At 43.9% G+C, this 12182-nt stretch overlaps 1 protein-coding gene across 3 annotated transcripts in view; it reads right to left on the bottom strand.

Annotated features, from left to right (window-relative positions):
* Nucleotides 1-12182, bottom strand: part of SLC37A1 (solute carrier family 37 member 1) — a 32819-nt gene that overhangs the window by 20281 nt on the left and 356 nt on the right. Inside the window, exons 1-5 of one of the 3 annotated variants that reach the window (XM_079974569.1) lie at nt 9598-11461; nt 5202-5409; nt 3678-3759; nt 808-934; nt 241-319 (exon numbers count right to left, since the gene is read on the bottom strand). In XM_079974569.1, the coding sequence (XP_079830695.1) occupies nt 241-319; nt 808-934; nt 3678-3759; nt 5202-5257 (344 nt within the window). In that variant the 5' untranslated portion in view covers nt 5258-5409; nt 9598-11461. Of the gene's footprint in view, nt 1-240; nt 320-807; nt 935-3677; nt 3760-5201; nt 5410-9597; nt 11462-12182 lie in introns of those variants that run through there. The other 2 variants (XM_079974567.1, XM_079974568.1) reach the window with 2 other exon arrangements.

The following is a 12182-nucleotide window of genomic DNA, read 5'->3' as shown; positions in this document are numbered from 1 at the left end:
TATTCCTTTTTAAGCAGCTTTGGTGAGCTACTGTAATAGGGAATATTCTGTACTCTAGAATCTACATTCCTAAATCCTAGGGCACAGTCTCCTAAATTTTATTCTTTTCAATAATTCCTTCCTCCGCTCCTCAAAAGCTTGTAAGCAACTGAGCACAGTAGAAGATCAGAGATTAAGTAATCATATATTTACAACTTGAAAGCATGAAAAGGGATTTTTAAAAGAGTAAATGAATTTTACCTCAGATACATCCCAACTGCATAAGCACATAGGAATGAATAATCCAGGGCTCCCAACAACTGTTTGTAGTTGCTCTTATCTAGGAACACATGTTTGTTAAAGTTCATGAGATTGAATTTTTAAGGCACAAATAGCCATTAAAAAGTCTAAACAATACATTTTCAGTCTCTTTGCAACTTCAAAGAGGGATTCTAGCAGATTAAAACGATAGTTTGCTCCTTAAGCAAATTGTGTTTAATCAAATTATATACCTGCACAGTTTGTACCATTCATGAATAAATTGATCAGCTTGATATAACGGGCATTCATTATAGTCTCCAGAATTATACCAGGGCTTTAAAAAGTGGAACATCTTGCACAGTGTGAAGTTTCAAGCATGCCCGAGTCTCCACTAGCACTGTAACAAAGTTTGGGAATTCTCTTCCCCCTATTGCCAGCCACCATGCCCCACAAACCAGTTCCTATGTGCAGGAGTGCACAGAACTGTGAGGAATTGCAGAACAAAACAATACAAATTTTCCCTTTAGATTATATTCCAGTTTATGGGGTGGGGGATAGACTACTTACCAAATGGCTCCCAGCCACAGCGTGACTCATTAGCAAATTTTTTAACAGGCTGAATCTGGATGGCATATTCTTTGTAGGTGTTATGCTCGATAACTTGTGGAGTATTACAGTGCTTATGTAGTTCTCCCTAAATTTAAGTAATACAATCAATCTAACAGAACACCTCATTGCATAGAACCAAATAAACTATTTTTACTTTACCAATATTTCAAATCAGGGCCAGCCCACCTACGAGGCAAGTTGAGACTGTTGCCTCAGACGGCAGATCTGGGCCCGAGGAACATACTGCTTACTGCTTACTGCTGCTGCCACCTCCTCTGTGCTTCCATGTGTTCTCCCTGCTGTGCCCATGGGGTGCAGAGGTGCAGATGATGGCACAGGCAGAGAAGCAGCACAGGCCCAGAACTGTGAGGGACTGTATTGGAGCAAAACATCCTGGGCTGGCCCTCTTCAAAATAGGTTTTGCTGTTTAGAAACATTTACCAGTCAAAAACCTTAAAAAGGTTTGAATAATAACCTCAATGAAATCCAGCTTTGCAAGCTTTTTTTTTTTAAAGAAAATTTAGTTATGTCAAGAGACTGCAAATTTCCATGAGGCCTCATCCTTCTTATGGATAAGCAATAAGAGACAAAAATTGACAGAGTATGACTCAATCACTTGCATGCCTCGAGTCAGTTTTCCATACAATAAAGAGTGGGACTAGTAAAAGAAATCAAATACAGGCAGAAAGTTGTCAACATAAGCAGATTTTAAATAGAACAACAGAACCATGCTAAGCTCCAGTCAGGAGCAGTGAGGCAGTGTGGCTTAGCCTCTGTATCCAAAGGTGGACAGGGAAGCTATTTCATTCTTTTTCCTGTACCAGTTCCAGTCTAGCTGGAATGGTTTTGTTTTGGATCCAGCAGATCCATGACAGCCTTGCTCCACTGCCTTGAAGAAATGTGATACAGGAATATTTCAAAGGTTGAAATTACCGTATATATTATTTTAATAGTCTTGGCTATATATAATTTGATATTGTTGTCCAGGAACACTATAACTGCCATGTTGGAGGTTTGGTTGTGTGAGTGTTCCTGTAGAGCATTATTTGATTGCTTAACAAGTCTGCAGAAATGATATATTAGAGCAGGGGTGCACTCCAGATGTAGCTGAACTACAACTCTCACATTATTTTTTCACTGGTGACACTGGCTGGGGCTGATGGGAATTAGGAGTCAAAGCATCTGGAGGGCACGGTATACTTATTCTTGATCCATTCATTTTGTTCCTAGTTAACATGCACAGTTCTGGATGGACGAGGAACGACCGCAGAAACATGCTTGTGTGGTAGTGGTTAGAATATTAGACTAGAATCAGGGAAAATCAGGTTCAGATCCCCACTCTGACAGGAAGCTCATTGGCTGACCTTGAGCCAATAGCACTCTCTCAGTGCAAGCTACCAGGGGTAGGTGGTAAGGATAAAATGATGAAGGGGCTTGAAAAAACTATGTATACCATCCTGAGCTCCTTGGCAGAAGTGAGAGTGTAAACAGCAAAATAATAAAACAGAGAGATTGTGAATTAGCTAGGACAGAGAAAGCGAAAGATGAGTAAAGATGAGACACAAATTGGATCCCAATAGAATTGGTTGCCATGGATTGAAATGTTGAGCCTTAGCAACATGATTATGGTCTGGGTAGGAATTTGATTACCTGCTTTGAACATGAGGAGACAGTCTGGCAAAATCTGGAGATTGAGTACATACTTATTTTCAATTTCACAGCACTATAAATGACACTTTTGATTTGCCTTTGTACACATAGCCTTTGTATATTTTCACAGATCATGGGCATCTTGACAATGAGACACCTACTTATAGTACACACAGTACAGAAGCCCTTCTAGATACTGGATGTTCCATGTGGGCTCTCAATCACTATGAACATTTTAATGTCTTTTTATTACTATACAGCATGTCACATTTTATTGCTGTAATGTAACGCATATGGTAACAAGACTTTTATGTAGCTTTAAAATGTACCGTACTTCCTTGTGTGATGTCAGATATGTTAGAAAGACATTTCCTTGTTACAGCGGCGTAGCGTGGGTTGTCAGCACCCGGGGCAAGGCAAGTAATTTGCGCCCCCTAACCCGGGGCAAGGCAAGTAATTTGCGCCCCCTAACCCGGGGCAAGGCAAGTACAGTAATTTACTCTCCCAAGCAGCAGCAGCGAGGCTTCTCTTTCCCCCGCGCTCTCCCGGAGCTGCCTCTTTTCTTTCCTTTTTTCCCTTTCTCCAAGGCTTTTCGCTTTCTCTCCTTAATTGATTCCCCCTCCACACCGCGGCGTTTCCTGGCTGCTTCCCCCCCCCCACTCTCTCTCCTCCTCGCTCTGCTTGCCTTGCCCTGCCCTGCCCTGCCTGAGGGCGCCCTGAGGAGACTCCGCTCTCCTTTTTGACCAGGCGAGGTGGAAAAAAGGGGGGAAAGTCTCTTCCCGCCCCCTCGCCAGACTCCCTGCTCGGCTCGGCTCACTACCCAGAAGGCCAGTGGAGAGAGAGCCGCAATTACCATAAAGCTCCTCTCCCTACGCTTCGCCAAGCTGTCAAAGCCCGGCAGCAGCGGCAACGGCAGCAGCAGGCGCAGCCAGACCCCCGCCAGCCCGCCCGCCCGCCCGCCCGCCCGGCTTCCTCTCCTTTTTTGGCCCGCGGCAGAAGGCTTTGCTCTCCCCCTTCCGCGACCTCCTCGCCAAGCCGAGCGAGCGTGGGCTCCCTAACCTGTGGATTTTAGTAGGGGCAGAGAGCTGCTAGTGCGAGTGCGCCCCCCGCCCATGTTGCGCCCGGTGCGGCCGGCCCCCCCTGCACCCCCCACGCTATGCCACTGCCTTGTTACTTACCTTAACTATACTGATTGGTTTCCTTGATAAGTGGAAACTAGCATACAGCATAAAAGTCAGGACAAATGTGAGAGCCCTGTACCTGTGAACAGAACAAACATTTATAATTCCATGATTTGCAGCTATACACTTGCAATCATTTTAGGCTGTTCCATTGTTAAATCCAGTTTCTCTTATTTATTTCCAATATTTACACTGATGTAGAAGCTAAATCAAACAAGAGTGAAAGGTTAACTACAACAGGTTAAGCAATTTCCGTTTTCATTGCACAATACTCTAACCATGCCAAAAAACAAAACAAAAGTACTGAGATGAACAGTTGTGGTGCCTTTTTATCTTTTCCAGAAAATGTTATTATTATTAATGAGGTTGGGGTGATGGGGTGGGATGACTGCGGCTGGGGTGGTAGGGTGATCTTTCAAAGCTGCTACACGGACACATAACCCACCCCCAGCAGTTAATCCCTGGCAAATGTCAGACACAACTGGGATCAAGCCCAGAGGTTGTGCCAAGAGGCAGCCACCAACGCTGCTGTGGCTGGTTGAGTCAAAGCAGCTTCCAGGAATCGGTGGCAATTGTTGCATGGCAGTTCTGGGAGGTGTGATAGCCAGATGATAAGCACAGCCGCCAGCTCTTCAATCTGCTTCTGTAGCTTGATGACCGGAACATAAATATTGTCACCTGCCGAACTCCATGCTGTGGAAAGCTTCACCTGGCTTTTTTTTGCACATCATGGTATTGTTAAAGGTGTAAGAGAAGGCCAGTTTCTTTCTGGTCAGATGACAACCCTAACCTTAAGTATACCTGGGTTTAAGGAGCGAGAGTGGGGCTTGTCAAAGTGGAAACATGTCCCATAGTTATACTGCAATATTAGTTAGAAATAAGTGTGTGTATCTATCTATCTATCTATCTATCGATAGATATGTGTGTGTGTGTGTGTGTGTGTGTGTGTGTGTGTGTGTATGGTGTGTATATATATATATACACACCCACACACCCACACACACACTCCGCATATACACACCCACACACCAAATTCGAACTTCACAATTCAGTTTAAAGGAGGACCTTTCTCTTCCCAAGCACAATGCAAAGCACAGGTATCCTTTTCAATTTTTCAAGCATAATAGTACGGAGGTACTTTGGAGGTTGAACGGAATCCGTTCCGGAAGTCTGTTCGACTTCCAAAACATTTGGAAACCAAGGCGCGGCTTCCGACTGGCTGAGGAAGCTCTTGCAGCCAATTGGAAGCCGCATTGGATGTTCGGGTTCCAAAGAACATTTGCAAACTGGAACATTCACTTCCAAGTTTGTGGCATTCGGGAACCAAAACGTTCAAGTCACAAGGTGTTCATCAACCAAGGTACGACTGTAGTGATGATTATAATGTAAAGTCTGTACAGAAATACACCTTTAAGCAAAATGCATCACTGTTCATTCTTATTAGAACTTAATATTTGCATTGAGATTTATTTAAGAGGAAGACAAAGCCTGACCAGGCCAAAGCAATAGACTATAACTTACCACTGGTCTCTTGTAAATAAAGTGATCAAGCGAATCCCAGGTGGAAGTTCAGCCATTTACTTGAGTATCGGTTTCAGGTATTAATTATTCAGGTGCTTCAGGTATTGGTTCCAGGTTTTCAACAGAACCAACTGTCACATTGATTAATGTCCTTTACATTTCTCCTTTGGTGTCACTGACCATCACTATGAGTGGCTGATTCTTCTTCCTGGTACATATTTTTATAAGAAAAGTGTTCCTATGAATAACCACACCCTAGGCCAACCCCAACATCTCTCACCACCAAAGGAACACAAGCGAACAGCAAAGAACCTGCACAAACGCTGACACCAAACCCTACATATAGTAAGTAAAATAGAAATATCTCCACCCGACCCCATCTCCCCCCCACCTCTTTCCCCCTTTTCTTCCTAATGTCTCAGCAAATGAAACTGATTTGTAAAAATGTTAAATGGGGGGGGGGGGAATACGAGAGAGAGACATTGCAAGCACTTTTGTAAATCAAGAAAATCTTTAATAAAAAAGAAACAAACCAAAAAAGAAAAGAAAAGTGTTACTGATCATGCTACAACAATATTTCTCAGCTATGGTAGTTATGAGAAGAGAACAAAAAAAGAAAGAAAGTAAATTTGAAAGCAATAATTTTATTTTTTATTTTTTTAAATAATATTTATTAAAGTTTTAAAAATGTTACAAAAAAGAAAAAGAAAATAAGAAAATACAAAATACAGAAAAATAAAAACAATTAAAAGCATTTCAATCTTTCCATGTCTTGTCTTTCATTTACTTATTTCCCTGACCTCCTCACACCTCCCCCTTTTGTATTCTAGTTCAATTAGCAGTTTCAGCAAATCCTTTCCATTTTTGCTTTTATCTTAATAATTTATCTTAATATATTGTAACTTTACATTCTCACCTATTCATAATCCAATTTTACCTTATTCTATAACATTACTGCTAAAAATTTGCGTTACTTTGTTTAACCTTATCTTGCCGTAAAGCACCTTGAAACTTAATGCTTATTTATACATAACTCCTTATATCATTTCTACTAGAGCCAGACAGTTTCATTCCAACATTTTCCCTAATATTCATTAATTTTACACTAATTCCCCAAATTAAAAAAATTTCTTTATAGACTTTCCAATTTTCATCCAACGTCCCTTATTCCTGGTCTCGGGTTATGTCAGTCCTTACTGTCCATTCCATTTAGTCCATCAACCTGGTAGTCTTATGTCCGAGGCTCTTAAATCTCTTCCATGCCCCTTCTGCAGATCTTCTTCTTCTTGTTTATACTCATTGAGGAGTAGGTCTCTGGGGGATTTCAGCCCATAATTATCTCCATCTCCCCTCATCAAATCAGCCCATTCCCCACAGTCCCACTCCCCACAGTCATCAATATAATCCAAAAAATATTTAACAACATATTTCAAAGTCCCTCCAAGTTTAAGAGCCTCCTCAGCTCCAGACTCCCACAGGCCCATTCCAAATTCAATCTTCCAAAACAACGGCTTATGCTCCTGCAGGGCCTCAGATCTCTCCATTTGTATTGCTTGAGGTACCATCGCAACCTCTTCCATTATCATCTGCCCTTGCATTTGCACAGTCGAACCAGTTTCCTGAGTTGGTCTCTGTATAATTTCTGCGTCAGTATTCCCTATTTGTTCATATTCCCTGACTGCAACAGTCATCAAATCCAACTTCTCATTCATCAAATCCATCTTCTCGTGCAGCTGCTCCAACAAAGCACTCGTCTTGCAGAAAGCAAGCACCAAAACTTCCTCCAAACACATTTTTATTCAAGGTCGCTGTCTGCTTCCACGATCTTAATCTCGCAGCTGTGAAGTCCCAAGTAAGCTGCAGCAACAATTTGACAAGCTCCCTCTAGAGGAGACAGTTTCTATTTGTAACCGTCTTTTTAAAGCATATCCAACAAAAGAAAGTTACTTTCAATTTTTGAGTATTTTGTTTCTTTAGAATGCAAAAGGCAACATTGGAATCAATTTGTTTCTCTCTTTTTTTTAGCTATCTGTCAAAATGTTCCATTCACAGTCAATGGACGTCTCAAACAATTTCTGTCTCTGACCCCCGTTCCCAGGTTTGAGACGGTGGAAACTTATTTTTCTTTACTCCCTCTCCTGTAGACTTAAACAGTCAAGTTGGGGATTTTAGTGGTTATAAATGAAGGAAATTTCGACCTTTACAAAATAATTTTCCAGGCTATTAGCTTACAAGGTTTTTGCTTCAGTCTATTTACAAAAAGCGGACTTCCTGTTTTGAACCTTCCCGCTTCGATGCCAAATTAGGATGTTTCTTGATCCAATTGGATTTGCAAACACCAAGTTCAACTAAACACATCCGAAAAAGTACCTTTTGTTTTTATCTCAGCTCTTCAGGAGGATCAAGCTGGTGAAGTGATTGTATCATATCTGAAGAATAGTACTGCAGATGCGTGCAAATAAATGTGCAAGACATGGGAAAATAGTGCCATCGAAGACTGGATCTGTTAAACTCAGTTGTGTAACCAAGATTCTTTAGAAAGATATCCTGAATATTCTACATGTATGGTCATCTGTCATAAGACACAACTATGCAAATTTGTTCAGCAACAAATCCATTGCCCTTAAGCTTCTTCTGGGCTATGACTCCTGGCAAGGGAGTGTCCTCTGGGTGATTTCCCCATGAATACAACTTCCACCTGCAGTACACCAATAGGTGGAAGTGAAATCCTTTGGCCCTGCTTGAAATACTTTTGCACCTAAAATGGCACCTCCCATGACAAAAGACGAACATTAAATGACAGTTTGGTGCTCTTTAATGGAACCCCAAAGGGCTCGGTGATATAGCAACTGTTCCTGGTTCAATCCCACATCTCCAAGTAGGTCTGGGGGAAGTCCCCTGCCTGGAATCCTGAAAAGCCACTGCTAGTCTATGTTGATATATATACTGACCTAGATGGACTAATGACTCACTACAAGACAATTTCCTGTGTTCACTTCACTAAAGTGGCTTGCTTATTTATTTAAAAGACTATACTGTACATAGAACACTTTGACCATATTCGGACACTTAACCTAATAATATAGGGGGAAACCACAAATATATACAACAGTAATAAAAGCAGTCATAACACCAGATTTTGAGGGATTGAGGGGGGGGGGAAAGGTAGGGTTTGGGGTTTTGTTGTTGTTGTTTGCCAGGAAGGCAAGTAAAGTTCCTGGGGCCCCTGGGTTCTACTGAAGCTTACACCCACCCACCCTTCCTTTTAATCGAACTTAATGGGCAAATGAGGGGACGCAGGTGGCGCTGTGGGTTAAAGCCTCAGCGCCTAGGGCTTGCCGATCGAAAGGTCGGCGGTTCGAATCCCTGCGGCGGGGTGCGCTCCCGCTGCTCGGTCCCAGCGCCTGCCAACCTAGCAGTTCGAAAGCACCTCCAGGTGCAAGTAGATAAATAGGGACCGCTTACCAGCGGGAAGGTAAACGGCGTTTCCGTGTGCGGCTCTGGCTCTGGCTCTGGCCAGAGCAGCGATGTCACGTGACCCGGAAGTGTCTCCGGACAGCGCTGGCCCCTGGCCTCTTAAGTGAGATGGGCGCACAACCCCAGAGTCTGTCAAGACTGGCCCGTACGGGCAGGGGTACCTTTACCTTTACCTAATGGGCAAATGAGCTAAAGAGCATCACCATGGGATTCTAAAAGGTAAAGGTAAAGGTACCCCTGCCCGTACGGGCCAGTCTTGACAGACTCTGGGGTTGTGCGCCCATCTCACTTAAGAGGCCAGGGGCCAGCGCTGTCCGGAGACACTTCCGGGTCACGTGGCCAGCGTGACATCGCTGCTCTGGCCAGAGCCAGAGCCAGAGCCGCACACGGAAACGTTTCTATGTTTACTCAAAAAAATTCTATGTCTACTCAAAAGCAAGTCCCACGAAACTACATGGGATTTATTTCAACACTGCAGGGGGCTGGAGTCCAGCCGTTGGACTAGATGACTATCGGGGTTCCTTCCAACCCTACAATTCTGCGATTCTGTTCCTAGGTTATAAGGGGGCACAGGCTTGCAGCCGGAGAGGCTAACGGCCTTAAGTTCTCTGGAGACTGTGCCCTAAAAGAGCGCGCGCGCGCGTGTGTGTGTGCGAGAGTGACGACACAAAGCAAGCGAGCCCAAACGCGCCCGCGCGCCCCAGCCTCCTCCTCGTCGCCCCCGCTCTGATGTCCATCGAAGGGGAACTCCGTTTCCAGGCGTCTCCATCAGCGGCAGGTGCAGCGCCGGCAGAGCACACGCTGCTTCCCCCTCAGGGCTCCGGCAGAAAGGAGGCGCTTCCTAGCCGAACGCGCCCCCGCCCCCAAGCTCCCGCCTTCCCCCTGCCCGCATTGTTCCCTCTCGGAGGGTCAGTCCCACCTGAAGGGACGACGACGACCGTCTCCTCACCTCTACAGCTCTCTGCGCTCCGAGGCGGAGGCGCCGTTTCCTGGCAGCCTCGGCAGCCACTTCCTGGTCGAGGCGCCGCTCCCGGGTGCGGTCTCGCTTCATTCAAGCCGAGCCAGTTCTGGTGCGCTGCTGCTACAAATAGTGACAGGAGAACCTGCTCGGCTCGCCGCCAGGGCCGCCTCCCTCTCGCTCTGACGGCAGCAGCTGAGAAAGAAAGGCGCTCCCAGGCAGGGCCCGAGGCGGCAGGGCTCAAAACTGCCGCCAGAGAGAGAATCCGGCTTCCTGATCAGAAAACCGTATATGCCTCCTTGTCTTGGCCACACCACCAGGGAACTGGTCTAGCGAGGGGAGCTCATAGCCATGCCATTGTCTTTTAAAGAGATTGCTGGCTGCCTCGACTTGGCAGCTGCCTGGCAGGCAGAAACCCAACAGGGGCAGCTTTCCAAACCACGCCAGTTAAATGTCTGCCACGAAGCTTATGTCTGCAAAACAGACGGCAACCTTAGTTATCCATATTATGGCCACTCACTTCAAAACTTCCCTATCAGCTTGCAAATGCAGGGCATCTCTGAGGTGCGGAAGGCAGTGACAACTGAAAAGATCATTCTCCTGAACACGTACAATCTTTTTCTCTTGCTGCTAACAAAGTCAACCCAAATACATATGAGATTGCATCAGTGGCTTTTAAATCTTCTAAGCCGAGTATGTGAGATGCGCAACGACTGAAGCTCAGTGTTCCTGTAAGTTTCTTTTTAGCTCATAAGCTAAAAATACTAGCTTACTGCTGCTGTTGTTATTGATACAGTGCTCCCAGAATACATACTGTTTTTACAGTGTAAGTATAAACAGGACAGAGAACAAGAACCCAACTGTACGCATGTTTACTCAGAAATAAGTCCTGTTTAGTTAAATGGGCATCACTTCCTAGTATGCATAAGAATGCAGCCTAAAGCTGTAACCATGCACAAATTACCTTGGAGTTGTACTAATAAGTATAGAGGGGCTTCTGTGTAGATATGTATCAGATTGAATCCTAGAACTTAAATAGTATTTATGGTCCATGAATAAACAAGCAAGCAAACTGGCTTCAAGTTACAAGAAAGGAGATTCCAATTTCCAACTAAACATCGGGAAGAACTTTCCAACAGTCAGAGCTGTTCAACAGTGAAATGGACTCCCTCGGGAGGTTCTGGACTCTTGTTCCTTGCAGGTTTTTAAGCAGAGGCTGGATGGCCATCTGTCATAGATGCTTTAGTTGAGATTCCTGCATTCCAGGGGGTTGGATTAGATGACCCCCAGGGACCCTCCAACTTTACAATTTGGATTTGATGAAACTGAAGACTAAAATCCTATGCACACTTATTGGGGCGTAAGTATCACTAAATGCAGTGGGATTCACTAACAGCAAATATAAAAAGGTTTGGGCCTGAGGCTACGTGCACACATTTTATTCTAGAATCAATGGAGCTTGAGTACTTGTTTTTTCTACATAGTTCACACACACAATATAGTTCTCTTGTACATCTTTTTGCTCCTGAAAAGTGCTTTTTGATTCAGCACGAAAGAGCGGATTTTCTGGGGGAAAGCAGCAGGGCAACGGCAAAACCACTTGGACCAGTGCCTAGAAAGCACAGTACAAGCAGAAAACCACTCTGGCCTATGCTTTCTAGGCACGGGACAAACTGAAGTATGGACAAGCCATTAATGCATTCCACATTCATCATGAAGTGCTGACTTGGTGGTGTGATCATTCCAGAAATCAGCTCATGTTGAACAGTATACTGTGTGATGAAGCAGCGGCCAGAGGCATACCTATAAAAGAGAGGTGCTTCATGCATATATTAAACTATACATATGTTAAACTATGTTCCTGTGGTTCTGATTAGATTATGTTGGCTAGTGATTACACAAAGGTGTCTCAGGATTACACATTGTTCGTTTAAGTTTTGTCTAATATACACTTTCTCCAAGATACATTAAGGAGCCCTTATACATCCAACAGCACAATTCTGTTGTTTTAGAATAGGACTTACTCTCAGCTGAGTGTGGGTTGGGGCCATAGCTGTCAACTTTTCCCTTTTCTTGCAAGGAATCCTATTCAGAATAAGGGAATTTCCCTTTAAAAAAGGGAAAAGTTGACAGTTATGGTTGGGGCTGGTAGTGCACCAAAACAACTGCAGGGGAACCAGAGTGAGGACTGCAGCAAAAAAGTACTGGCAGTACTAAAGTGTTCTGCAATTTCCTGTAACTGCTCTCATGACTCTGCTAAATTTATATTTTCCCAAGTTGCTGCTTCTAAAAGCATAAGAAACCTGTCCTAACGTCTTTTCCAATGTTGCTTTTAAATGGTTAGCTGCACATCAGAGGCATGTTTGTTTTACTTTTGACTTAACTGTTTAGGGTTGTTTTGAATACATAAGTACAAATACATCAAAGGTAAAACTGGAGTATTTTCAGAAGTGGCTCTACATGAAATCAAATTAATTAACATCAACAAATGAAGTACCACTTTTGGATTTCAACAAGACAGCTCTCAGTTTAAAACTGAAATTTTA

This window comes from Podarcis cretensis (genome assembly GCF_951804945.1).
Source record: "Podarcis cretensis genome assembly, chromosome: 4".
In the NCBI taxonomy this organism is placed as follows: Eukaryota; Metazoa; Chordata; class Lepidosauria; order Squamata; family Lacertidae; genus Podarcis; species Podarcis cretensis.
Note: the sequence above shows the minus strand (reverse complement) of the source record. Positions and strands in the feature narration are given on the sequence as shown.